The following is a 26,943-nucleotide window of genomic DNA, read 5'->3' as shown; positions in this document are numbered from 1 at the left end:
TATTATATACATTTGGATTATGTTTATAAAAAAAAAAAAAATGATCTACTGCCTTTTCCCTGCATTATCATCATTAGCATAGACATTGCTAAATCTCAATAAAGCAAACTAATCTTGTCTTTAAAAATGCAACTACTGCAATGAGACAGAAAAAGTATTCATAGTGTGTGTGTGTGTGTGTGTGTGTGTGTGTGTGTGTGTGTGTGTGTGTGTGTGTGTGTGTGTGTGTGTGTGTGTGTGTGTGTGTTGCACAATTCTCTACAGAACAGAAAGCACTGCAGGTACAGGGGTTCGATGCACACACTATATAGGGAGACAGAAGAGGCGTCGCGGTGGGAGGAACTGAAGCCTGTGGACGAGTGGGTGCAAACAGACGAACACATGGTACTGGACTCAGAAGACCGCTCTTCTAAGGATTGCCGTCAGTGGCCATGCTGAAGTCATCGGCGACCAGCAGCAGAGCCTCGATGTTGGCGGCTGTCTCGGGGCTCTGCAGGGAGAGGAAGTCAGAGACGTCCATGTTGGCTAACCCGTCAGACGAGGGGGGGTTTGTGGCAGTGCTGCTCACTATCGTGGAGAGAGTCTGAGCTGAGGAAGAAGAGGAAGAAGTAGAAGTAGAAGAAGGGGCCTCCAGCCTCACCTCACCCACCTTGGAGGAAGACGCGGGGAGGCTGCATGAAGAAGACGATGTGGCTGGAGGATGTGGAGGCTCTGGGGGTTGTGACGGTGGAGGAGGGGGGGGCTCTGGTGGTTGCGGCGGTGCTGGGGCGGAAACAATGGAGGAGGCACCCTTTGAACTCTTGTCTTTAGCCGCGTCCCTGCAGGCACACTGGCACTGGCAGGACTCCTCCTGTTTGATGATGATGACGGGCAGACTGAGGCCGATCTGTTGAACCGAGCTGCCTGAAAACAGAACAAATTACTTTAAGTTCACTGAAGCACAGGATGCATTTTGTTTTCCAAATGTCCTGCAAAGCACATCAAACGACAGTGAAGATAAATAACAAAAGTTATAATGGGTTGAGAAATAACAAATTGCTAGTTGGCGTTCATCAGTTGTTGACTGAGAAGAGAGTTAATGCCACATGTACTGACAGACCTGTCGGTCAACAAAATAAAAAAGTACAGAATGTGACGGAAGGACAACTTTTTCCCTCGAAAGAACACCGACTTTTAAATCTTGTTCCTTCACAGCATCTTGAACCTTTGTGAGAACAACTGCAAGAGAAACTTTGTCCCGACTCTTCTGAAGAGGATAATATAAAAGCAGGAACAAGAGCTCAAATGATCGGTTAGTCGACAATACTCTCCCTCTCTTCTTATTCTGAATGTAATCGCTTCTCTGCCTTTAATGTCTTATTAAATATTATAATGAGATACTATTTTAACAGTTCTAGCACTGTGCATTAATTGTGACTGTATCTTAGTGAAGCTCTCTGGACACCATTCTACCATTCAATGAATCTACAAACTACATTTATGACTTAATTACAGCATTTTGGCCAATGTCCAAAACATAAAAATATATAATAATTCACAACTCATTGACTTACCAGCATTTCCTCCCACTGGAATGGCTGTGGTGAAGAAAACTTTTTCCACTTTAGGAGTTCCTTGATGTGACTGTGAACAAATATTTAACACCACAGTTGAAGCAGGATATGAAGAGGACACGCTAAAGTATTATGAGGTTGATTTGCACCAGATTTATGACTATATTGAAGGGAAATGTGTGGTGTGTCTGTGTTGTATTATAAGTACTATAGATCAAAAGTAACACCTTTTCCTTTGCTACACTTACTGCAAATACAGAGTCACTGATGAGCACGGATGTAGCGTTTTGCTAATTCTCTCACATGAACGTATTTATGATTAGAAAGCAAAATGCAAGAAATGTAGGAATGCGTTTTTTAAACTGAAAGCATCACAAAGTCAACACTAGCACAGATCAAGTCACCATTTCTCTGAGTTACTCACCGTTTGATCTGGGTTCTGCTGGCTGTTGGCAGCACTGCTGAGGATCCACTGGAGGTTCTGGTCGGACATGACCAGGCTGGGCTGCAGCAGGTTCGGGGTGGGAGCTATGGTGATGGTGGCGGAGGTGGTAGCCAAACCGGGGCTAGGGTTGGTAACGGGGTTGTTGGCCAAAGGCACAGGTTGAGCCACAGCTGCCACGACAGCGTCTGTTGCGGTGGCTGCAACGACAGACACGGCAGCGGTGCCCGACGCTGCCGTGGTCGGTGCCGGAGCCGGAGCAGAGACAGCTGGTGGTAGAGGAGCGGTCTGAGCGGCACTATCTGGCTGCAGGAATGTGGGCGGCAGTGCCACGTAGTGCTGGGGAGTCACATGGTTTGGTGCTTGGACAGAGGCTTGGGCAGGCACGTCGGAGATCTGCTGAGGCCCGGTTACTTGAATGAAAGGGGGAGGCTGTGTTGAGCCGACAGCAGCGGTGACAGAAGCAGGGGTGGCGGAGGCCTGAGAGGAAGAGCTCTGACGGAGCCGGGAAGGAGCCTCCATAACTGTAGTCGTGTGGGAACAGGAGGACGAGCAGGTAGGATGCAGAGAGAAAGAGATGAGAGACGATCCATCAGTCACTACCGAGTGGGTAGGCGTCTCTAGGCTGAAGGATTCAGCAAGGCTCTCTGAAAAAGAGAAGAAAAAAACCCACTCCCCTCAGTGAACGAGAACATTCAATAGAAGTCAGGCTGACGGGTTTTGGTGTGTACTCACCGTTGGGATCATCTTGGCTGACACTATTTTCAGGACTCTGGAACATGAGCTCAAAGATTTTCACGGGGGTAGCATTGCTGAGGTCCAAATGGTGAGCCTGCAATACAATTAAAACGTAAGCGATAAGTGCATTAAATGGCCAACTAAGTATTACAACAGCCAGAAATTCTTCTTTTACCTCTACATTGTTATTACAGTGACAAATGAACTTAGGTGTCAACATGGTTGCCTGTTAATTGCCATCTTTATGGACTATCTTGAGAACATTTTTAAACCAGACTTACATTATGGATGTTCTCTCGTAGCTCTGAATCTGTAGAGATGAGGCTCAAATCACTGAGGCACAGCGAGTGATTTGCATCCTGTAATTAAGGAATAATTGGACCCGATTAAACTTGCCACTGCTTTGGTATCAAGCGTCATGAGAGTGGAGCAACATTGGAAAAGAATGCAACACCTTTTGTGTGCAAAATGAGTTTTTATGAGAGTAGTTTTTCATAATAACTTTCAGATTTGCAGAGGTTAACTTGGTGAACCTCAGGCTGTGCATGGAGAACATGTGCTGTGCTGGGACTCACTTCAGAGAGCGGGTGGGTGAGGGTTACGGTGAAGGGCTGTCCTTTGTCGTGGCCCCGGATGTGACTCTTCAGACTGTACTGGCTGCTGAAAGTCTTCTCACAGCCATCACTGGGACAGTTGAATGGCTTCTCCCCTACGGAGTGAGGAGAGCCGAAGAGGGAAGGATACAGAAAGAGACCGACGGGTAAGAGCTCGTAGTCAATCATTAAACGTCAACCGAGGTAAGAAGTTGCTACTTCACTTTTAACAGAGAAAAATGTTACAAAGAAATCTAACAATGACCTATTGCCAATTAGGGAAGTTATTTGTCCAATAAGACTAAGTACACATGGTCACAGCTTTTTCAATCACAGCTTCTAGGACTACATTTCTACACAGACCATTGAAAGGAAGCGATAGCTCAAACAAAACCACATAAAAATGTCCACACGCACGCACGCACGCACGCACGCGTGGCAGTTGTAAATGCAAATCAGGCACATCTGAAAAACCAAGGTTACCTAAAACAAACCAGTAATATGTACCTGTGTGTGTCCGTACATGTGTTTTTAGGTGATGACTCGCAGCAAATGCTTTGCCACAGCCATCGTGGTCACACCTGAAGGCAGAGACAGAAAAAAAAAGTATTAAATATAAAAATGCCCTAACCATGTCATTTGTGTAGACAAGCAAACATTAAAACAGATTCAAAGAGCGATCTGTGAGTATTTATCAGTATCACAGTTCCTTCATCTTTTACTAAGGGGGGGGGGGGGGTGGGGATTATATCTGGTGTGATAATGGCAATGCTCACCGGAATGGCTTCTCCCCAGTGTGTGTGCGAATGTGCTTCCTCAGGTCGCTAAGTGTGGTAAAGTACTTTGTGCATCCCTCTGATTCACAGTTGAATGTCTTGCCTGTGTGAAGTCTCTGGTGTGCTTTTAGTCTGTAGAGACAATCAAGTGTGTTGCATTAAAACCACAACGGGAGACATGCAGAGAGAAACAAGCGAAGCACAGTGGCATTAAACAGCATGTGTTGATTCCTGTTTTAACACGATCTAAAAAGCATTATGAAAAAGACAGTCGAGGTCACATTTCGATGACAACTGCATCTACACAGACATTGGACGAAAACTGAACAAAGTACACAGTCTGTAAGTGGTGGTCGTATAGGAGAATCTGCATGTCATGGAAGACGGGGAGAGGAAAGTAATGTTATTAAAAAGAGAATCCACTCATGTCATGTGTGCCACTAGTGGGCTGCCCTGAGTACCAGCCTCTGCCAGGGATTTAATGGCAGAGGGCCACAGCTCCAACAAGCGCCAGACCAGAAGGCTCGGATGTTGACTGCTTGAGAACAAAATACAGCAACATCACAGTGAAAATGCTATAAACTAACAACATGCCTGGTCAAAACAGACTAAAACTGTAACTTGGGCCTGCTGTTGTCAAAAATAGATCAGCACACCTCTATATAAAACCAAAGACAATTATACATTTCAGTTACATTTAATCACTCATTGATGACACAATCCAATCTATATTACTTGTGTAAAGGCGTACCTGTATAATGTGTTAAAGGCCTTCTCACAGCCTTGCACATCACACTCAAACGGCTTCTCCTTGGTGTGAACGCGCACGTGGATCTTGAGGCTGTAGGAGGTGAGGAAGGCCTTCCCACAGCCCTGTTGATTGCAAACAAACGTGTACTCGCCCCGGTGGGTCTTCTGGTGCGTCCGCAGGTTTCCCGCCGTGCTGTACGTCCTGGTGCAGCCTTCGAACATGCACTGGTAACGCTTCACCTGACAAGGAGGAAGAAGAGGGGTGGAGGGACATCAGCGCTTAAACATGGTTGAATTCAAACTCAGTTTGACCTTTCAGATGGGACCTGAACTCGATGACTCGGCCACCCGTTTGTGCTCACTCACTTCAAGCACTAAGGACAGTGATGATGACTAACCCCCCATGCAATACATCCCAACCAATTCTGTTTCACAGCACCAAGCTCCACTGCAGTGTGGCAGTCTCCTGCTCCCTTCTCACACAAAAAGCCCTGAGGCAATGTGAGTAAAAGCGGCTCATTCTCCTCTTCAAAACAACGTTACCCTGTGTTGAACACAACGTCAGGTGGCGGAAGCCTGTGGTGGGCAGCCTCGACAAGAGGATCCACATTCTCAGCATTATTCAGCACATTATTCCTCTGACTCACTGATATTGTAAAAAAATAAAATAATGTGTAAAATTCCTTGTATGTGCAACATACCGTGGCAATAAACGGTTCTGATTTTGACATTCTCCAACACACCTCATCATGCCATGAAACGGCCATTCCTTTAGATTTGAAGGATCATTTGTGAAGCAAACAACCAGAGCTACTGTAGGACGCCTGCTAAAGCTTGTAGCTCAGCACTGTCTTCCTCTCCCACACCATCGTGACTCTGCTCCACCATCACTTTGATCAGCGAGAGAGAATTGGTCTCCCACATGTATAGTGGAAAAAAAATAACTGCATTACAAATGAAATGGTTATGTGAATGTATTCACAGCAATTTATTACTAAATGCTTGACGTTGCTCATTGAATAAGCAAGATGGAGATCAATTTGGTTCGAGGTTTCTTCTGTTTTCTGGCATGTGCACTTCAGTTTAGGTACATTGAAGTATCGTAGCTGAACGCTTACAGTCCTCTTGGAAATTCATTCTGTCATCATCATAACAATGTCGCAGTAAATCAAGCCATAACAATAACATTGAACAAGAAATCAATACAGATAAAAGCCAACCAACAATGGAAGAACATTGATGTTGATCAAGACGATCCAACATGACATAAACACTATGCTCGGCGTACAGCAGTTAACCACAAACACAGGATCATATTTTGTTTGTTTAGTGATATTATTCTGCTACATTAAAAAGCACTGCAGCCACGTGACTTCACAAAAGGAAGTACCCGGTTCCCTCAAATTCATCATGTCAACAGATGATTTTCACAAGAATTGTCTGTCATTTTCTTGTGACTCAGAACCATCAGTACACGGTTGCATCATAGTGTTGTTGCAGGAAATATTAACTATTTGTGCAGTTTCTTATTACAGACCAAAAAAACCCCACAAAGTCTCCATAAATTCACAGTAAACTAGAATAGTTTGTTTTAATTACTCTCCATAGAAATGTGTATTCATCCACAACTTCGATGTCATTCTCCTTGTGATGGCAGTGGGGTATACAATTAAAATAAAACAATGTTCTTAGTGTTTACAAAGTGCCTAAAACTGGGCTGACAGCAACTGACAAACTGATCAGTTTATCCACAATACCTTGTAAGGGATATAGTGTGAACCATGTGCCATTTGAAAGAACTGAAATACAGGACAGGGTTCTTCCCAGCAATCCTTCAGCACTGTACCCGTTATTCCTTCAAGGACCGGCTACTTTACCAGTGCACACTGTCAGCTGTTTTTAAAGTCCACTTCCACTAATAAGGCTGGGATTGGTGTCAAAATCTGGCAGATTCTACACACGAATGCGGAACGACACCAACAGACATAAACTGAACTCTTCGTTGCTAACTTCTACCTCAAGCTGCTGGGGAAGCTCATTTTGAAAGACCTTCCAGCATGTTAATGTATTTGCAACTGTACTTTCCATCTCACTTAACAAAATAGCAACCACTTGCTATATTGTTACATTATGCCTCAAACACTTTGTAAGGACATTAGACATGTTAGATCTATCTTTAAACCATCTGCTGTTCTGTTGAGCAATTAGCTGGAATGACTGGAAGAGCCTCCATCAACTAAACCAAGCGATTAATTCAGCAATAACTGAACAAAACCAAACAATTACTTCAGCGCTAAACAAACAAAACAAAGCATTACTTCAGCAATAGAGCTGACCACATTCTATCCGCCTGTTGAAAACACTGTGCACCTGTGTTCAGACTAAACTTGACAGAAGAGATGTCCTCGGTAATCCAACAAGCAGATAAAAAATTCATCAGTATGTAGCAGCTGTGTATCCTTCGGAGGAGAAGCACATATTTAGGCTTACCTCTCTCAGCTTTGTCTCTGGGCACTCGGAGTGCAAGGTGAGGGTGGCCCCCTCTATGTTGCGTGGCATGCGAGTGGAGCCTGGATTTATTGTGAACTGGATCTGGTCTGGAGAAATGGTGTGGTGTACATAACCCTGTGACATGCCATCAGGGTCGTTCATAAAGGCCAGAGAGCCATCCTCCTCATCTCCTTCCCCTTCAGTTAGGAAGGTGACGCCATCGTCGTACCCTCCACAGTGACCCTCTTCTTCTCCCTCCTCATCGAGCCGGATCGGGTCCCGCTCAATGAGCACCGTTGTGCGGTCGTACACCCGTCCAGAGGACGATGAAGGCTCTGCGATCAGGTCGTTGTCTTTGTCGAAGTGTATCTTGTCCTCCTCTTCTTCTTCGTCGTCCCGCTCCAGGTGATCCACCTCCACCTCAAAGTACATCGTCGCCTCTGTATGAGGGCCATTCGCACTCATGGTCCCTGGTGCCTCTCCTTTCTTGGCAGGGAGGACTGCACACTCACAGTTGACGATACAGCCTGAAATATACATGTGTTGAATTATTATTATTATTATTATTATTATATAGAATTTGGCATTTCAAAGAGCTGAAGATAAGACATATACAATAAGAAAAACAGAGTTGGCGCAGACCTCATGTTTTCTGAGAGTTTGTTCCAGTTATGTGACGTAATAAGACTGAATGCTGCATCTCCATGAGTAAGCAATGCTGTCCCAAATAACCTAAGAGGTGAGGACAGTCCCTAACATAGCAGCAGATCTAACCGTAGCGGTGAAAAACGGGTTGCTCCCTGCGGTTAATAGGAAAACATTGGCCCTATTTAGCGGAAACAAACACGACCACACCGGAATCTAGAACTTTCTGATTACAATGACAGAAGTCACGAGACAGTTTGCGGTTAAACGCAGCTAATTAAAATTGACATGATTTGTTATTTAAAGCCCCCCAGGCTACCTTTTAAAGGACGTTATGAGTAGCGTAAGAACGCTGTCACACACACACAAGAATGCCGGTTAACTTTTCCAATAACATACTTGACATAGTCGGTTTACAAACAAGAGTGGCCTGATAAACACGCAGTGACTGCCAAGTTTACTCCCGTTTTGAATAACGATACCGTATTTAGCTCTAACGTAATGTCACGAAACGGACTGTTACACCGTTTTAGCAAGCTGTGTAACAATAGATACTGACCTGACGTTATTTCACAGAGTGCGTCTTGGTCTGCATCGTTACTAGCTTTAGATATGTGTCGCTAGCTTCCTGCTACAAACACATATCAAACCGTCGCTGGGGTATATTAAATAATACGTCCATCGTTATTAGCACTTGTTAACGTTTGAGTGACTTGATTGCAGAGTCAACATTTACCATTTCTGTATTTTGCTTACGTGCGCCAGATAGCAACAATTAATGTTCGGGAGCTAGCTGTTCAGCTAGCAATGAGAACTAACCTTATCACTTATTTCTCTGCACATGCATAGCTTTGCTAGCTCACAGCTAAGCTAGGGAGCTAGCTAGTAACGTTAGCTAGTTCCCTGTCGACAGTTGACATTACCTATCTTTCCTGCTAGGATAACACGTTTCACGACACCAGGTGACACACAGACCAACAGCCAGCACTGCGTTAACACTTAAGTCCATCAACTGAAAAGGAAATTACATTAAAATATATTTACCTGTCCAATTTTAAGCCTTATCCCTATGCTTTGGGTGTTTAGCACTTTCTTTCTATCCCCTCCCTGTGACACCAAACAACGTCACAGACTCACGGCCATTCGTGATGAATTATGGGAAATTAAATAGCATTTCGACTGTTAAATTAAAACATCAAATGTCATTCTTTTTATAGATGTGACTTTTTATGTGGCAAATGTATTTTATAAATTGTATTCTCATACAAACACACTGAAGAAAAATAAACAATTTTGTGTTTTATTTCTTTGTTGATTGTCAAAAATCACCAGTGACACACACACACACACACACACACACACACACACACACACACACACACACACACACATACACACACACACACACACACACACACACACACACACATTATCTCCAACCGTTTTATGTATAAAATTTGCTGTTGAGATCAGAAACATTAAAATACAAATTATTTGTTTAAATAAAATATACATACATTTCAAATTGTTACGTCTCTACAGATGCTCAATGATATACAATAAACTGTGCATTCACACATCACAAAGCTTGCTGTGTGTGAAACAATTAACATCAGATAATAACCATCACTGTAATTATACTACATATCTATACAAAGAGCCATCTAAGAATATAAGAAATCATTAAGGTTTATTTCAAATACTGGACTGTACAGTTTTTAGTGTTCAGCATAAAGGACTAGAGGGTCCTCCATCTAGGAGGAGCTTTGGGCCAAGAAGTGCTGAAAGAACTCCTGAGTCTTCCTCTTTTCTGGAAGATCCTGCTTGGTGGGTGACTTCAGGAGCAAGGAGGCAAAAATGGTGGCTATGCAGAAAGAAAACAAGTTATTCATATCGCATAGTACAACAAAGGTTTCATTTTCTTTAATGTTATATATTTATTTTATATTTAAGAAATTCAATGTCATACATTATCATATATAGCATTTTTATAATTATCTGTACATTAGATGTTGCTACAATTCCTTCTGTTGCTATAATTTAATTCATATTCGACAACTATTTATACAGAGTAGGTTAAGTGAGCCTCCATTCTCCAGTATTGAAAAGAAAATAAGTTCAAACAGCCCTCGTGTCATAAACAGAACAGAGTAATAAACAAGATATTTATTCATTTTCACTTCTTATGGCTTTATTTGTTAGTTTCCCTCAACATGCTGACGAAAACACAAAGCAGCAGCTAATAATAACAACACATTCCCAAATGAAAGAGACACGCAACCTGCTTCCGCTTCTTACCCAAGATGTTGACATCTAGTCGATTGCTAGCAGAATTCTTCAACAGCTCACGGAGAAAGGCAGCTAAATAGTTGAACACATTTTTATGGCACTGAGGTAGCATGGAAATAACCTGAAAACAAAAGAAATGAACATTATTGTAAAACGCTAGAGATGAACTTTTATGATTTAACATATCTTCGAATAGATTGATGGTGATCAGCGGCTGTATAACTCACTTTCTCACACTGACTGGCATTGGAGCAGTTTTCTAGGCACTGCTGGTAAAAGGAGTAGGGAACCACAGGCTCTGGGAGGGCGTCTAGGAAGAGAAGCAAGGCCTCTGCTGCTGAGTGGTTGCTGCCCGCTGCAGGTCAATACTGAGTCAAGGACGTAATTCTTGAGAAGAATCTGCATGTTTTGAATTGTAATTAGTGCAAAAATAAAACTATAATATACGGTTACATCCCAGGATTCATTCAAAAGGGGCAGGTTAAAGCTACTACACGGAATGTCCATTTTGTGTTGAGGTTGGGGGTCCCTTGGACAAAAGCGGTGGCTTTTCCGAGTCAGTTTAGAAAACCTCATTTTACTGCAGCAAGTTCTTCCCAGCTCACTCATTGAGTCTGGTTCTCCCGTATTATAACCAGTTTATAGTTCCTCATAATACCTTTAACTGTCAGACAGACAAAGCAAACAGAAATACAGAGTAGTTATAAATAAAAAAAGGGCTGTTAAAACAACAAAAAATATTTCATAAAGATAAAAAAAAAAAAGTTTCCATCGATGGTTATGATGGCAATAGTGTTGAAGGATACGGAGAGAATCTGGAATGCCAGTGTCAAGGCAATCCCGTATTTCTGCAAATTCACTTCGGAGCCCAGGTTGCTGAAATATGTCTTCCTGCAAATAGAGGACGGTAAATATCAAATCTTTTTTCCTTAAAATGCACAGTAATTAAGTCAAGGAGGTAAATTACTAACAGCTTCACTTGGGCTGAAAATGCTCTTTTGATTTGAGCCGTAGTAGAGCTGCAATGGACTTAATTCAAATTAAAAGCAAAATTACATTTACATTTAAATTATACAAAGAAATTAAGATGCAAACAAGAAAATTGCCACAAAAATACAAAAATCACACTAACGTGTTCTTGGATTTTATTATAGCACCAAAATAGAAGCTTCAGCAATTTTCTCACCTGATTGAGTGCATTGCGGAACAAGTGATCTACCATCATCCAGAGTTCTTTAGGAATGTCAAGAGGCTTTTCAGTGTTTCTTTCATTATTACCTCCGACTATCTCTGCCTGATGTTGAGAACAAACAGAAAAAACACGCAGTTCAGCCAAAATGGATTCAACTTAAAACATGAAACACTATAAAACCAAAATCGAATCATTTCACTCTTGAGTCCAGGTGGACATTTGTGCCAAATCTGAAGAAATCTCTGCCCGTGGAAACACTAACCATGTCCCGGAGGGTCTCTTGCGGCATGTCCTGGATTGGCTCCCTTAGTTGGCACAATGAATGGATGGAGGAGCCGTAGCAGCTGGGCAGGTAGTTCCCTGTCACAGAGATGAAGTAGTCTTTGCCACGCTCCAGGTGGAGCACAAGGATGTCTTCTATCTGCTCCTTTCCAGAGTTAAGTTCAGGCGCTGTTGAGCGGTTTACAAAAACCTCAAGCTCAATGTCCACAGAGCCACCTAGAAGTTGAGAGAGATGCACATTTAGTAAGTAAGGTTGTGGCTAAACTGTCATAATTCAGGAACTCATGGCTGCTGCAACAGTGAGTTGCCATGATGTGCTTCGGTCACTACAAGCACTCTCTAAAGTAATACTGTTTGTAAACCATCAACATCTCTAATCTGTGATTACTTATCTTGCAAGACAAATTGTAAGTGTACATAACAATTTCTAAAACTTAAAAAGGCAGGACAATGATGCTTTATCAAAATGAAATATGTGAACCCAGGGTGAAATGTGTATTTTATGCGCTACTCACCCTGAGCAATAAAGCCTTTGGGAGGGTCGGCTGTGAGCCAGGGCTTGCAGTACGTGGGCTCATTCGGCTTCTGGATAAACTCAAACTGACAAGGGACCTGCCCATCATTGAAGAGGCTCAGCGTCTCTGCCCGGCGCTGCATGTATTTCACATCTTTAAAGTGGAACTGAAAGAAGAGGGAGCGGTTCATGAGGCAAATTAAAAAAAAAATTTCTTCTCCTTTTCATGTAAACGTTTGCTTTAAATATCTTCATTATCCTCACAGACCAAGATACATATACAGCTTCATTGCTGGTGGTTTACTAACTGCATTCATCAAAAGGAACATATTGAGAAAGAAATGGATTTTTACAAGGTGTATCAGAGAGGTATTACAGCTCCCATTACACTCCATTAGGACTGAATGTGATGGGAAACTTTACCTCTCGCTTGGACAAAGTCACAGATGGAATACACTCATTCTCCATTTTGTCTATATTGCGTACGATCTCTTCAAAGGTCTTCTTATAGACCTCAGCATTTACTTTCTTGATCTGTAGGAACAGAGAAGAAACATGTTAGAGGCAAAGCAACAATGCAGCATAGACATAAAAAAAATACACGGCAATAGAAAACAAAAGCCTATTAATCGCAGAATATCATGCAATTAATCACGATTACAAATTGTAATCGTTGCCCAGCACTAATCCTAAAACACAACAAGAAACTAAATGAAGGAAATTCAAGATGAAACCATTTACAACGCAGAATCATTTACCCCGATGACGAGCAGGGAACTGACTGGTTTGTGGTCACTGGTCTTCAGAGTCATGTGACTCTGATAATGCTGTTGCCTGATGTTCTTCCCTGTCCACAGGATACGGTCACACCACGCAGGCACACGGCATTTTTCACTGAATGCACAAGAAAGCCCACATGTTAAAACTCAAGTAATTGTATTACAGTTACAGAAAATTGGGTGGTTTGAGTGCAAATTAAAGTTTGTTGTAGTTTTCCCGATTCATTGGCAAGAAGCCCTTTCACATGTAAAAAAAAAAAAAAAAAGGGGAAACATGCAAGACAAGCTGTTATAACAAAAAGAGAAAATACCAGCTGCTCTCGTTTGTTAAGTATTAAACTCCAGGACAAACTAGTCAACTATAGAAGAAAGGAAGCCTTCAGGCACATTCACAATGAGCTAAGGCTGGAACTACAATGCATTCATTAGTGTCGGGCATTTAAGTGTGATGCGCCCTACACTATTTGCATTACATTGGTTTTGACATATCAAAACATAAATAAAGACAAAGCCACACTATAAATGGAGAGATAAACATTCACAGAAGTTTCATTGACAGTTCAACTATCCTTACTTTAACCGTGAACATGATCTTACTATAAATGCTGCATTCTGCTGTTTCGCAGTCAGGCCTTCGTATGAGATTACCTTGTATCCCACTTGTCAGAGCCGGTGTCATATTTATAGGTAGGCTGGAAATCAATCTCTCCCTCCACAAAGCCAACGAACACAGCCTTCTCATCGATCTGCTTCTTGAGCTGAGGACCATTTGCAGCTGGTAAGTATCACGACTCAAAAACACGAGTGATGAGTAAAGACTTTTTATTTTTAAATAGCATAAGGAAGAGTACCACATTGATAATCACCTGATCATAACTGTGCAGGGTCTCAAAGTCCTTTTTGCTTATTAGCTCCTTCACGTTTGAGACGTCAAGCTCAGTGATCCTGTAGTTGAGGTCTCCGATCCATAAAACCACACTGGTGAGGGTCAAAGACACAGAGAAATAAACATGGAGAGCTTTTCATCGGCATCATGTTGATCATCTATAAAGAAACCACTTAATACATAGGATGACACTGTAACTCTGTAATTTAATTTCATACTCATGCTTCATGATAGTAAGTGGAGGCTGGGTAGGGTCCAGCTGGCGAAACTGGAGACGACTGCATATGTCCTTGTAGTCTTGATTACGTCGCTCGTATTCTTCAATGTGGGCAGCGAGGTGAGAGTTGACCACGCAGATGTCAGAGTTGTGGAAGCGAAAACGGACGGCCACAGCCCCCTTATTTCCCTTTGAATCAATGAGTGTTTGAAAGAGAAACTCAGATAACATATTAAGCAACACAACTTAAAAGCTCCTGCAGAAGGATTTAGAGAAAATGCAACGTTTTAGACATTATGCAGTTATATATATGCACCTGTGCTTGCGGAATTTAGAGTCATCAATTAACCTAAGCTGCAGGTCTTTGGACTGTGGGAGGAAGCCGGAAGAACACGGAGAGGACCCACGCTGACACGGGGAGAACAAGCAAACTTCACACAGAAGGCCCGTTTAGCCCGGGAATCAAACCCGGGCCCCTCTTGCTGCGAGGCGTGAGTTCAGGTGTAATATCGTATAATATACACAACACCAGCTTATTTACATGAGGATCCGTCCTTACCATCCTTCCCATGATGCCAGTGCCCACAGTCTCAGCCTCCACATCAGAGATGAACTCCGCATACTCCTTCCTCACATAGAAGATCAGCATGATGCCCACCAGACGCACCAACTTCACCTGTAGCGGAACACGAGTAGATTTACAAACGATTAACCGAGTAATGTAACGTGCATATTGGCTGGATATTTTTTTATTTAAGTGGCAGACAGTGGAGTTCACTTGACCCTGTAGCCACATGAAACAGGCGCAAATGTGCTTTCATACAGTTTTTGCTGTTTACCTCATCTTAACTGTTTTTCAACTACTGTGAACAATGACAACATTTACAGTTGAAGACATTTAGTGTCGTCTCCTGCTTTATCTCGAGTAAAACAGAAGTGAAAAGCACATCCCAGAATACAAAGTAGTTGTGCATAAGGGGCCGCAAAAATAGTTTGATAAGCCTCCCTGTCAAACTCCCCCTATCAACAACCAGATGTGAAGGGGACAACATGTATTTTTCAGCTTGTTGAGCTATACAGTGTCAGTTACAGATCAGCCAAGTGTGCTTCAGTCAGAGCGTTGACAGTGGATGAAGAGACGACACGTCATTATACTGCCCACGTGACTTACAGACAGACTAAAATCACCAGAAGAAAACAGCCAAGAAAGGAGGAAGCGAACAAGCTAGAGTCAGCGCTATGAGAAAAGGGAAGCAGACGAAAGTGAATACAGGGAAAGAAAAAGAGAAAGACAAAAAAGTAACTTAAAATACAAGGCCTCATTAAGCTCATCACATAAGCAGGGATATCACGCAATGTGATGGTACAGTGTTATGTAGACAGTTACTACTGCGTTTACTGTAACACAGAACACTTCACACACAATCAAAGGAAATTATGGTAGCAGCATCCATGTTAAAGAATATATAGTGGGATGTTCACAGGCCTAGTCCACATGCCAACTTACTGTTAATAACTTTATTAATACAGGAAAAATAGGATTAAAAAAAAAAGACCTCCTTACTAAGGCATACTTGGCATCTGGGTGCAAGGCCTCCGACACAGCTTTCGTCCACTCCAGCTCCTTGGGGGTGTCATTGAAGAAGAAAGCCTCTTTGCTGAGGTCAAGCTCCTGAAAACTATCAGGAAGGAGAAACGGTAAAATGTTGATTTCTGAGCTTTACCCAGTAGTTTCATGGTACTTTCAAAACTTTACAAACGTAGGCAGAACCACACATAGCGCTGAATCTGAGGGGAGGTCTGCTCTCCTACTTAAAACAGGATCGATGGTTGCATACGTCTCTCAGAGGTTCGAGCAGTAAATGTCCGTCTGTGTAATGGGATTAAGCGGAGAATTGTGAGGCTATTCTCCAGCAGGGTGAACGGTACTCACCCCACGCAGTACATGTCAGGAGGGTTCGCAGTGCAGCTCAGCCAAGGACGGAGGCTTTCCTTCGGCGTCTGTCCGTTCACATTGTATGTGCCGAGAAAGAAGCTGTAGATATTGAAGAATAATATTAGTATCATATTTTGATCTCTGGGCAGCAACTTCAGTGCCTTGCTGAAGGTAACCTAAATTGTGAGAAATGGTAAAAAGGACCCCACAGCAGCACAGAGCTCTGGATTTTGTGCTGACTGCACTAATGTCCATACCCTCAGCTAACTAGAACGATGCCGGAGCTCTCTTTATATAGACTGCTGCTTTCCTTAGCTTTTTTTCTTCTAATTTGCTTAATCAGCATAGATTTTCAGTACATTCTCAGTATGTACTGTAATATGAGATGAAAGCAGGCAATGCACATAAAAATAACCTGCTCTGTATATCTGTTGTTTCTGATTATGGCAACTATTGAAGTGCATTTATTTCTATTCTGAGTCCTGGGCAGCAAAAGGGTAGGCAAACACCTTGGAGAGGTTGCGAGTCGGTCACATAGCAAACACAAACGCATTCAGACCGACACCTACAGACAGTTTAGAGTTCCAAGGAACCTGAGCTTCATGTCTGGCGTGTGGGAGGAAATAAATGCACCCAGGGGAGACCTTCACCCAACATGCAAATTCCTTACAGAAAGGAATCAGAGTTGGACTACAACATGGAGAATTTCTGGGTACCATCCACTGAGCCGACATGCTGCCATTGACACATATAGTGCTTCTTGATATTATTTAATTCTTCTTTGACAGTGAATAGCATTAATGTTTTAGCACAGCATATAGAATAATTCCCCAATTTATTTCTTTGTATCACAAATGCTGTTGTATTTTTGTCTTTCATTATATACTATATTCCTGTTTATTCTCTGCAATATTCTTTATGTAGGTTTAAATATTAAAAAGGCACAGCTCTACCAGCAGGAGGCAGTGTCAGCATCATAGCAAAACCATGACGCTGACTTCAGCAAATGCTTATTTTGAATCTGATAAAAAAACAACCTGCGCTTCAGCAGTTATTGCCCTACATTGGTGCATTTTTTTTACAGTGTCTGAGACAGTGGAGCTAAATTTAGCAAAGACCTGAAATACACAGAAAAACAAACCCACAGATGCTGACTTCCTTTTACAACATAACCCTTTGAGATCCACACTGTGGGCTCCCTCTGTTCCTGCATGAACCGTCTTTCCAACAAAGTTTAAGAAACTATTTCAGACTCTAAACTTGTCAACAGAGTTTAGCTCAACACAACTGTAAAGAAGCCCCAACCTAAACATCAACACATTATTGATATCATCTTAAAACAAAATATTACAAATAAATACTTTGATATAACTTTACCGATTTGTTATTTATGATTAAGATATAAAATCTTGCACCGCCAAATTAACAAGAATTAAATCAAGTGTAAACCTTTGTAAAGAAGAAACAAATTGGTCAAAACTTAAACAGGAATTCCTGTATATAATATATATAGCATAGAATGGAATTGAATAGATCGGCCCCATTGTCACCGACACCCGAGCCAGCTATTTTAGTCAGTATGGCCCGAAATCAGTATCCGTACAAATCTAATGATCACCTAGTTCTACGTCCAAGTCGCGGTCCAATCTGCCAAACACATGTTCGTTTTTAAAAAACAGATTCATAACAAGCGAGTAAAATACGAGTAAAATACCTGAAGTCCTCCGTGTACGTGTACAGGTTCTCATTCTTCAGCAGCTCACACTTGATGAGGTTGTCTCGCAGGCCGAACTGAGGCATGGCCAGGATCTGAGCTTTGTTTGAGGTGGTGTGGCTGGACGAGCGCACCAGGTCATCCCGGTCCTCGCGACTGGAGACCCGGAGAGAAAAAAAATAACAGTTAAGCGTTGAGAGGAGGGACAGTCCAAGATAGAAATAGAGTCATTTTGTCAAACTGGTGTGATTTCAGAGGGAACAAATTATCATAAACTATGCGTTTGGCTGTTTGAATGGACAGTTGCCAGTTCTCATTCAGGATACTCCAGCCTAACTGCAACAAGCAATCCCTCTGCTAAAAGCCTGAAATCAAAGTATGGAATAGCAGAGACGTTCCACTCAGCTCCAGACTAACAGCCTCATGTACAGTAGATCACCACAATGACAACAGGAACCCAGACTATGCGGTGAAGCTCTATTTCTATGTTGTCAATATGGAATGGGGCTGACGGGAGAGGAAGAAATGTAATATGCCCGGATGCTGGAATCTTCCAGGAATACGCTGTAACTGAACTCCATCTTAGAGTATAGAAGCATTCCATCCAAACAGCAGCAGTGGCTTCCTGGTTAAACAACTGAACTGAGCAAATTTGCATTTCAGACTTTAACAAATTTAAATAAATGTAACGCTCATCAGCAAGCTGCTGCCAAACACGTACACACATGTATATGTCTACGTATATGTTTAAGGCTTTACTGAGCGTTATCTTCAAAATAGCTACTTTACTTTTTTCCTTGAGTAATAATAAAAATGTATCCTGTGAAGTAGCTCTAGTAGTGCTATGGATTACTTTTTGTGAGTGCCATCTCATTTTGATTGTTCTCATGTACCAACACAAGCATGCAGGTGATGCGATACACATTCCTGTCAATGGTTTCACGCTATTCCACTGATCTACAGCCGGCGGTAATGCACCAAGAAAAGGCAGGAAGGAAGACTGCTTGCAAGTAAACATGGTTACAAACAATGCAGGTTCCAAATAAAGAAATTTATAATAATAATAATCAGCTTTACACATTGAGATGAAGTCAACATTTTTGAGAATCCTCAAGGATACAAACAACACTTTTTGGAGAAAACCTGTTCAGTAAAAGTTAAGAACCACCGCTTAGTAGTGGGATATTCTAAGACATACATAAAACATACACAATGTGAATTAAAAAAAAAAAAAAAGGCCTTACCTCTCTGGGATGGCATAGGCTTGTTTGGAATTCTGCGTGCCGCTGTTAGCACCTTTCTCCTTTTCAGAACTTCCCTTTTTGTCTGACGATTTCTCTGTACGGGAAGAGCAGGAGAGAAAAGGAAGATTCTTTTTTTTTTTTTTAAATGTGTTCACAATGTTAAACACAGAGCGTAACAGGGAAACAACAGCATTATAGCACAATTCTACATGGTGTCCATTAGCACTGCCTGCACTTTGAATCACAAACTAATATATTGCTTGCAGGTTGTCAGTTAAGACTGTCAGCGTGCCTTTCCAGCTTCTGGGAGAACCTTGCCACCGACATCATCTTAAACTCTGCCGCAGGTATCGACAATAAGAACCCAACCCTTGGCAAACCCATATTTCAACTCTGTAACAAACTAATATTGAGAATACATAATTATCACTAAGAATAAAAAACAAACAGTACCACACGTCAGTCATAAAAGTGCCATGTCACAGCTCGGTTTTTGTGGTCAATGGACTGAGGCTGCCTTTTGCAGTGCGTTACAGTTATTGCATCCTAAGTAGCTGGAGCTAATGGGCGCGTGCGAAGTATGAGACAGCATGGCCCCTGTCTCCTGCAGCTTGGCAGGGAACACAGCTGGCTGCTCTGAAAGGGAAAGCCAAGTTCTTTTCAGGAAATTAAACTCTGCAAAGTTGAAGCCGACTACATTCAGGGTGCACCTGACCAACACGACCCAATAGATGAGATACTTTTCCGCTTCTATGTTTGTAAAATTATTTTTATTAACATGACCTTTAATTGGCAAACTGAAACCTACGATGCAGCATTCAAGGCAAGAACCACACGGCTCAAATACACTGACATTAACTGACTGGACACGGATATATCAACAATACACCTACTAATACAATTATACAACTATTCAAAACAAGGTCACAGAGGTAAGGAAATACAACATAGAGGTGACACATTTGTGAAACAAAAGGGATTGAGAATTCGAAAATAAATTCTATAAAAAACAATGCAATTAAAAAGTTAAAGTCTGACTGGCTTTGCTTATCCCACAGCCCACTCTCTGTTAGAGAGGTGTGATTTTTGTCATAGCTGCATGTGACGCAGCACTGAAGTTGAAGTCAGTTATAAAAAAATAAATAAAAATCTACTGCTTTTATTATTATTACCACAATTTCCGTACATGTTCTCATCACACCAAGTCTACTAAGGAAACAGGTTGTGACCAACTCTGAGAAAAGCTAAAGATGTCTGTAATGTTTCCATTATTTGTTTCATTTTGCAAAAAAAAGGAAGAAAAATTAGGCTATGCAAAGTTGACTCTATAAGCACCAATTTCTTTTTAAATCCAAGAAGAATCGATTGATGACATTGGAATTCAAAAGCAGACTTTTTGTTAGAAAATGTTAACATATATACAGTCTCAGACAAACAATACTGTTCAAGACTGTTCACTGTTGTTTGCAACCTGCCGAAGACAGTTATGACACAATGCATTGGACTTCTATGGCTTGTCATTAGTTACTTAAACCTAACCATTACTGCAACCAGCACCTGAACGCAGCCCTGAACCAACGAGGCTTTAGTGTGTGAGCTTCGGGCTCAGGCTCTTCAGTATTAAAAGAGTCTAACTACATCTGCACAAAGTTCAACATTGCACAACTTCCCCCCCATGATAAAACGATCGGTAATAAACTGCAGGAGAACACATTTTGTGATTTACTTCTCTAGTCAACTGTTAACAGCAAGTAAGCACCAATATCTCATTGAAGAGGCCAGGAGAAAGTTTACAGATTCACTGATTTAAGCTAACAGGCTAACGAGTTAGCTTGGAGGATGAGCCTCAAGTCTCTTATCTGAAAACAGGCAGAGAATATTGAACAGCACACTAAGAAGCAAGACACAACCAGTGTCCTAATGAATGACACAATTTACCAGAACACGTTATTGCACCACCAACCACAGCAGGTGTGTCATTTTCTGTCACACAGCAACACCATGAACAGGACTAGTTAATAACAGCCGTAAACTAGTGTATTAAGCTAACCGTCTATGTGGGCTAACATCCGCGATAGCTTCACATTGAAGCAGGAACATAATCACACTAACAATATAATAAGGATTTAAAAACAAACTATTATTGCGCCTGACGAATGCTGTCCCCTATAGCTAAAGTTAGCTTCTTTGAAATAAGGACTGACGTTACTACACGCGACCATTACGTTAGCTAGAAAGCTAGCTAATTAGCGTAGACTGCATGCCACAGATTTGTGCGATGGCATTTCCTTTCACCAACCCCCAAAAAATAAACAAATGTAGGAATATTTTTCATACCAGAGTCTCTCATCACTCTAGACATCTCCCACGCATTCTGTGCAGAGGAGCAATGTTCAGTGTGCATCAGACCTGCCCATGCTAACATGGTAGTGGGAGGAGTTTGCCTTCCCTCGCTGCAGAGAGGGGAGGCTGAACAAACAGATCTATGTAGAAAATGCGACCGGAAAATGCTTCACCACATCGGTATCACAAAAGGAAGTGAAGCTCGTGCATTTCAAGAAGATAAATACAATTAATAAATACTTATTTAGCTTATTTTAACACCCTGTAAAGGACCAGATGGATGCAAAAATGTGGCATGATTTGCATATGAACATTACATCTTTCTTTGTTCTTTTACATACTGTTTACAGTATATATTTTGCATATGACATGTGTGTTATAAACAGTATGGCTCAAATCTAAAATGCTAAAACATCATGTGGAATGAAATCTGCGTGAAATTGACGATCAACATGTAAAACAAATTACACACACTTTACATATACCAAGCCTACAAATTGTACATTTCACAGATCTCAAATAGAAACTTGTTGCAGATTTCTTTTTTTTAGATGTAGTTGACTATTCTTTGTATAGACCATTTCAAAAGGAATTGCATTGAACAGCCTGGGTCCATATCTTTACTTCACATCAGCTTAGGTCAAGCTTACAAATGTGAAATGGTCTATATTGTTACTTTGCAGAAGGTACTTTACTTACAAAATGCCACATTATTTGGCCTGGCAACTATATGTTGTTATGGGTCAAATCATAGCATTCTTTTGCTGTCTAAGTTCCAGTGTAGAACATAGCACCCTTCAGTATCACATCCGGTCATTTCCACATGTAATAGCAGGATAACCACAAGTGTTATTAAAAACATTAATAACGACTGCATTCAATGTAGTTCTGCCAGGCCCATTACACTGCTGTCGTTCATGCTGGCCCGTTACGCTCAAATGAAATGGAGCCATAATTAATGTCATCGCTCAAATGAAATGGAGCCATAATTAATGTCATTAGTTACACTTGTGACTATTCTGCTATGACACATCAAGCGGGTGACCGTGGATAAGTGGAGAGCCTTTCAATCATAGGGTCGGTGGTTCGATCCCCGGCTCCTGCTCTGCTAGTCTCATGTCAATGTGTCCTTGAGCAAGACACTTAACCCCAAAATTGCTCCCGTAGCTGCGTCTACGGTGTGTAGATAGATACTGAATTGTAAGTCGCTTTGGATAAAAGCGTCTGCTAAATGACTGTAATGTAAAGTAAAAAGGCTATTTTGTGACTGGTTTCCTTCTCCACATGGCTCTCTGACAGCTATGAGTACATTTGTTACAACTCATACACAAGTTGGGCCACTTGCACTTAAAGGAAATGGTGCTTTCAAAACTACCCGGTTTCATCATGAAACCCTTTGATGTAGACTTTTATCTGTGTGAGCAAACACCAAAGAGATAAAGACGAGCATCTCATGTCATCCACTGCACAAATACTGAAGTTTTATTGGACATGAACTGGCTGTGAAATTCTGCAAATAGAAATAAATTACAAACCTGTTTTCCGGTGCTGGTTGAGTTTAGTGAGTGTTGTCCCGAGGGGGGCAAGAGCCTGTTTGACAACTCCCTGGCCTCTGGTGGCTCTGTGGTACTTGCTGATCCATTCAAACTTGGGTGCCTGTGTGGTTGACTTGCAAACATCTGAAGAAAGACCGACAGAGAGAACATGAGAATAAGAATAAGTTAGGATAATCACAATACTTTGCGAGTGAAGAATACAACAAGAGGCGGCTCTGAACTTTTGATCTGTTTTCAGGCAAAAGTGGTGAGGATAGAGCAACAGTATAATGATAATATTCATGGTATAAGAGTGCTTACTTATCTACTCCACTAGAGTATTGGTATTTCTAAGCAACATCTTTCTATTTCTTGCTCTTCCATATAGGTCTTACTTCAAGTTTGTAAGACCACCTCCACACTTAGTGCTCTACTGCTTTAAATAAGGCTACAAGTTACAGGCGCTGCAGTGCATTAAAGACATCTCACTCTTATCTGCTTACCTTTACCACTTCCCACACTCTTCCTTTTAACAACAACAGGTGCAATGTCATTCAATCTTTCCATCACTGGTATCCCTCACCCGGTTAAAAGCCTTTGTGGCTCATCTTAGAGTACCACAAAAAACAACATCCATCAGTCTTTGTCCGTGCTTACGTGGAGTTTCCACCGGGAAAAATAGTGAGACAGTGTCAAAGGTGACACATCCCTAACAAAAATAACCTTTCAATGGCCCATTCCATTCAGATGCACAGGACGCAGAAAGTAAAAAGCAGTTCAAAAAACGCATTAAAGCGGAAGATGCACGTCCTTTTTTATTCTGTTCTTATCATGACGCTCTGTACTTAGTGTAAAAAAGACAGAGTACACAATCCAAACTCCACCCCTTCTCTCTCTCTCTCTCTCTCTCTCTCTCTCTCTCTGTCTGTATCTCTCTTTTTTTTTGGTCAGCCATGCATCATGTACACACCCAGTAACTGACAGATGAAGTGACACCACCAGTTTGTAGTTCTAAAATGGTGTGAATTTTGAACCACAGCCACCAACTGTCTCAAGAAGTGTGTTTGTGTATCGTTTTTGTATTAATTTTCCCGTAAACTGTCAAATTTAAAAAATAAATATTTTTTTTTAAGTTTGCCACATAATGTAACCTGAAGGCAATTGAAGACTGGCTGAGCAGGTTTCGTCCGAAACAGATGATTAGAGCAGCAGATTATTTGGACTTCTTCAGACATGGGCGCTTCCTATGTTGCTCGGACAAGAACAAATCTAAAGATATGAAGAAGTGACGGTCCGAGATACTGCATTATTTGAATGAATAGTATTTTCATCACACATATCCAAAAATTACAGTGGTTTCCTTGCCAATGTCATCTGAATTAAACTCATTTTCAAAGGGCATTTTTCTCTTAAAATTTCCCCAAACTGTAGAATTTTACAAAGTCTGTGACCACTCCCAATAAAATAAGTTAGAGCTGTATGTCTTGAGAAAATATCACACATCTCTGAAGGCTGACCTACCACTCCACGCCCTGTTGACCTCACTAAGGAAGAGACGCGAGTGGGAACCAAAAGGAAGTCTGAGCTCTAATTCCTCTTCCTGGTAACTGACTCTCACTTTAGTGTCAGCGCCTAGAATCAGACAAAGAACACAGGAAACAATGTGATGTTAAACTTCATGCAGTGGATCAGTTATGTAGCATATCAGGATAGAGCATGTTAATGGGAGCAACTCACCCACGACTGCAAGTTCCTCTGGTGAGGAAACTAAAAAAGAAAAAAAAGAGTGCAGCATGACCAACGTGTAAGGGCCCTTTAGATAAATTACTATCATGCCATTTTTTCACTAGAAACAATAGTTAACTTGAGGAACACATTATTATCTGGCTCTCTCCTTTTTAATTGTCCGTCTGTTGGCAATGGAATATAACATATGAAGGCAGCTCACCCTCCACCACAGCGAAGTCGAGGGAGATGGGTATGACGTCCTCCAGTGACACGTCATCAGCAGTAATAGCCATCCTTCGATGGGTATAAATAAAGATTCTACAAAATGTTAAAATCGGATTTAGTTTGCGGTCTGAAGGCACATGCATGGGGGTGGCACAAAAAAAGACACTTAATATAATGCAAGCTAATACAGTATAGCATTGCAGCTCTGCAGTAAATACTACCATTTCCATATAATATATAATTATGGTTACTGTGTCAGATAGGTGGATGTAACGCTGTGGTTATTTTTTAGGCCAGTTTGTGACGTTGCATAATCCTGTCACTCCCTCTCTCTACATTATAGCCTTTGAATACAAGCATATTGTTCAATAATACAGCCATATTACAGCTCCATTGAACTACATTTTAAAACTCACGCATGCTCTTTTGTAGACTCCACCAATCCCAGCAGTCTGCTCTCTGTAATGTTATCAAAGAAGACGTCACATTGGACAGCATGTTTACAGTTTAGTTAAGGATAGAGTGGAAATATGTTCATGTGTTTTCCTTCAGTTGTACCTTATATTTCACATTTTACCACAACCTTACTCTCATTTCATTTTGGTACAATGGGCAACATTCTAAGTATATTTCATACAGCATAACAAGTGGTTAGGTAGTTGTCCCAGAGTATTTCCATTTTATACTAATTCCTCTACATATATATATATACGTATATATATATACATATATATATACGTATATATATATATATATATAGACGTATATATATATATATATATATATATATATATATATATATACGTATATATATATATATATATATATATATATATATATATATATACATATATATATATATATACGTATATATATATATACGTATATATATATATACGTATATATATATATATATATATATATATATATATATATGTATATATATATATATATATATATATATATATATATATATATATATATGTATATATATATATATATATATAGGTATATATATATATATATTCATTTATTTGAAATATGTAGTTACCTTACAAATGAATAATTTACATAATAACTGCATCAGCAGAATATAAAATATGATACGTTAAACGGCTTAACAGAATGTAAAATAGTTAAGATAAGCTCCACCACCGCCAAATGCAACATTAAAATACTGTTTACAGGCATTAATAATAGTCAAATTTTACATTATACAAGTCTGCTGCATTAAAAGTACTTTTAATGTTATTAAGTGAAGGATCTAGATCTTTTCCTTTACGACAAAGCAGCAGCTGGTGACACAAAGCTGCCACCTTGTGGATGAAAAGTCTCACTACAAAATTGGCCCAAACCCTTCGGAAGTCACACCCGACTTGGACTAAACACTACACTCGTGCTGTAAACTACGCGCACTGTAAATACGTCGCCCGGATTATATTCACAGCCCAAGTGAGGCTGTAGGCTATTTATTGACAGATGTTAACCGAGAGCCTTAATCTCACAAGCCCCTCTCCGAGCTCTGGTATTCTTCAACGGAGCTAGTAAAGTTTAGTTTGAGGCAGGTAATCCTTCCTTTGAAGTGCTGACAATCGATATGCCAGCGCATTAACGTCTCAAAGGATACTATGATGCAGTTTTCTTCCCTCTCCAAAGTTTCCTGAATTGCGACGGATTGATCCATAGCGAGGACCTGAGTGACAAGTTCTCCTCTCCAACGCCTCCCAGACTCGACAATACCCGGAGTTTCGAGTTACTCCAGTTGTTTCTCTTTAAATACTCAGATACCCCTTCAGGTTCCTGGGGCATTCCGACATTATTCCCTTTCGACCCAGATACTTTCTTGTTCTTCCTCCTCCGCTGCTGGCTCGGCCCAGTCTGCCACGCACTGATTCGGGATCGCCCCCGTGCGCCTTGCTGACGTCACATCTGGGCTGTCATCAGCTGGGTCTGGGTTTGGATTTAGGCCTCAAGCGTTCGACTCGAACAGGATTATGTCCCACAATAGAGCCGTAGTCACAGCTTTCGAGGAGTTAAAACCAAACTGTGATACATGTATCCAGTTTAAAATG

The 26,943-nt window shown here is 41.1% G+C and overlaps 2 protein-coding genes across 6 annotated transcripts; both read right to left on the bottom strand.

Annotated features, from left to right (window-relative positions):
* Positions 1-166: 166 nt before the first annotated feature.
* Positions 167-9,099, bottom strand: mtf1 (metal-regulatory transcription factor 1). 2 transcript variants are annotated; one of them, XM_068735881.1, is made up of 12 exons: positions 9,032-9,084; positions 8,547-8,618; positions 7,343-7,869; positions 4,854-5,092; positions 4,103-4,234; positions 3,834-3,907; positions 3,309-3,442; positions 3,015-3,092; positions 2,731-2,827; positions 1,978-2,642; positions 1,554-1,623; positions 167-903 (listed from the first exon to the last, which is right to left on the bottom strand). In XM_068735881.1, exons 3-12 carry the CDS (start codon positions 7,805-7,807, stop codon positions 410-412), a joined length of 2,448 nt encoding a protein of 815 aa, XP_068591982.1. In that variant the 5' UTR covers positions 7,808-7,869; positions 8,547-8,618; positions 9,032-9,084; the 3' UTR covers positions 167-409. The 2 variants fall into 2 exon arrangements, with proteins under 2 accessions (XP_068591982.1, XP_068591981.1); XM_068735880.1 differs by lacking the exon at positions 8,547-8,618 and having other exon boundaries at positions 9,032-9,099.
* A 167-nt stretch (positions 9,100-9,266) lies between these two features.
* On the bottom strand, positions 9,267-26,742 carry inpp5b (inositol polyphosphate-5-phosphatase B). 4 transcript variants are annotated; one of them, XM_068735609.1, is made up of 23 exons: positions 26,500-26,742; positions 25,288-25,368; positions 24,867-24,964; positions 24,656-24,685; positions 24,440-24,550; positions 22,919-23,062; positions 19,041-19,134; positions 17,797-17,952; positions 16,080-16,181; positions 15,711-15,825; positions 14,706-14,822; positions 14,148-14,335; positions 13,910-14,021; positions 13,692-13,801; positions 13,023-13,158; positions 12,688-12,798; positions 12,266-12,431; positions 11,731-11,966; positions 11,463-11,570; positions 11,083-11,167; positions 10,504-10,631; positions 10,286-10,397; positions 9,267-9,851 (listed from the first exon to the last, which is right to left on the bottom strand). In XM_068735609.1, exons 1-23 carry the CDS (start codon positions 26,553-26,555, stop codon positions 9,742-9,744), a joined length of 2,706 nt encoding a protein of 901 aa, XP_068591710.1. In that variant the 5' UTR covers positions 26,556-26,742; the 3' UTR covers positions 9,267-9,741. The 4 variants fall into 4 exon arrangements, with proteins under 4 accessions (XP_068591710.1, XP_068591707.1, XP_068591708.1 ...); XM_068735606.1 differs by lacking the exon at positions 26,500-26,742 and having other exon boundaries at positions 25,288-25,487; XM_068735607.1 differs by lacking the exons at positions 24,440-24,550; positions 24,656-24,685; positions 24,867-24,964; positions 25,288-25,368; positions 26,500-26,742 and adding an exon at positions 23,422-24,003.
* Between the last annotated feature and the right edge of the window lie 201 nt (positions 26,743-26,943).

This window comes from Cebidichthys violaceus, unplaced genomic scaffold, assembly GCF_023349555.1.
Source record: "Cebidichthys violaceus isolate CVI_PGR_0920_01 unplaced genomic scaffold, fCebVio1.0.p SCAF_7, whole genome shotgun sequence".
NCBI classification, from domain to species: Eukaryota; Metazoa; Chordata; class Actinopteri; order Perciformes; family Stichaeidae; genus Cebidichthys; species Cebidichthys violaceus.
Note: the sequence above shows the minus strand (reverse complement) of the source record. Positions and strands in the feature narration are given on the sequence as shown.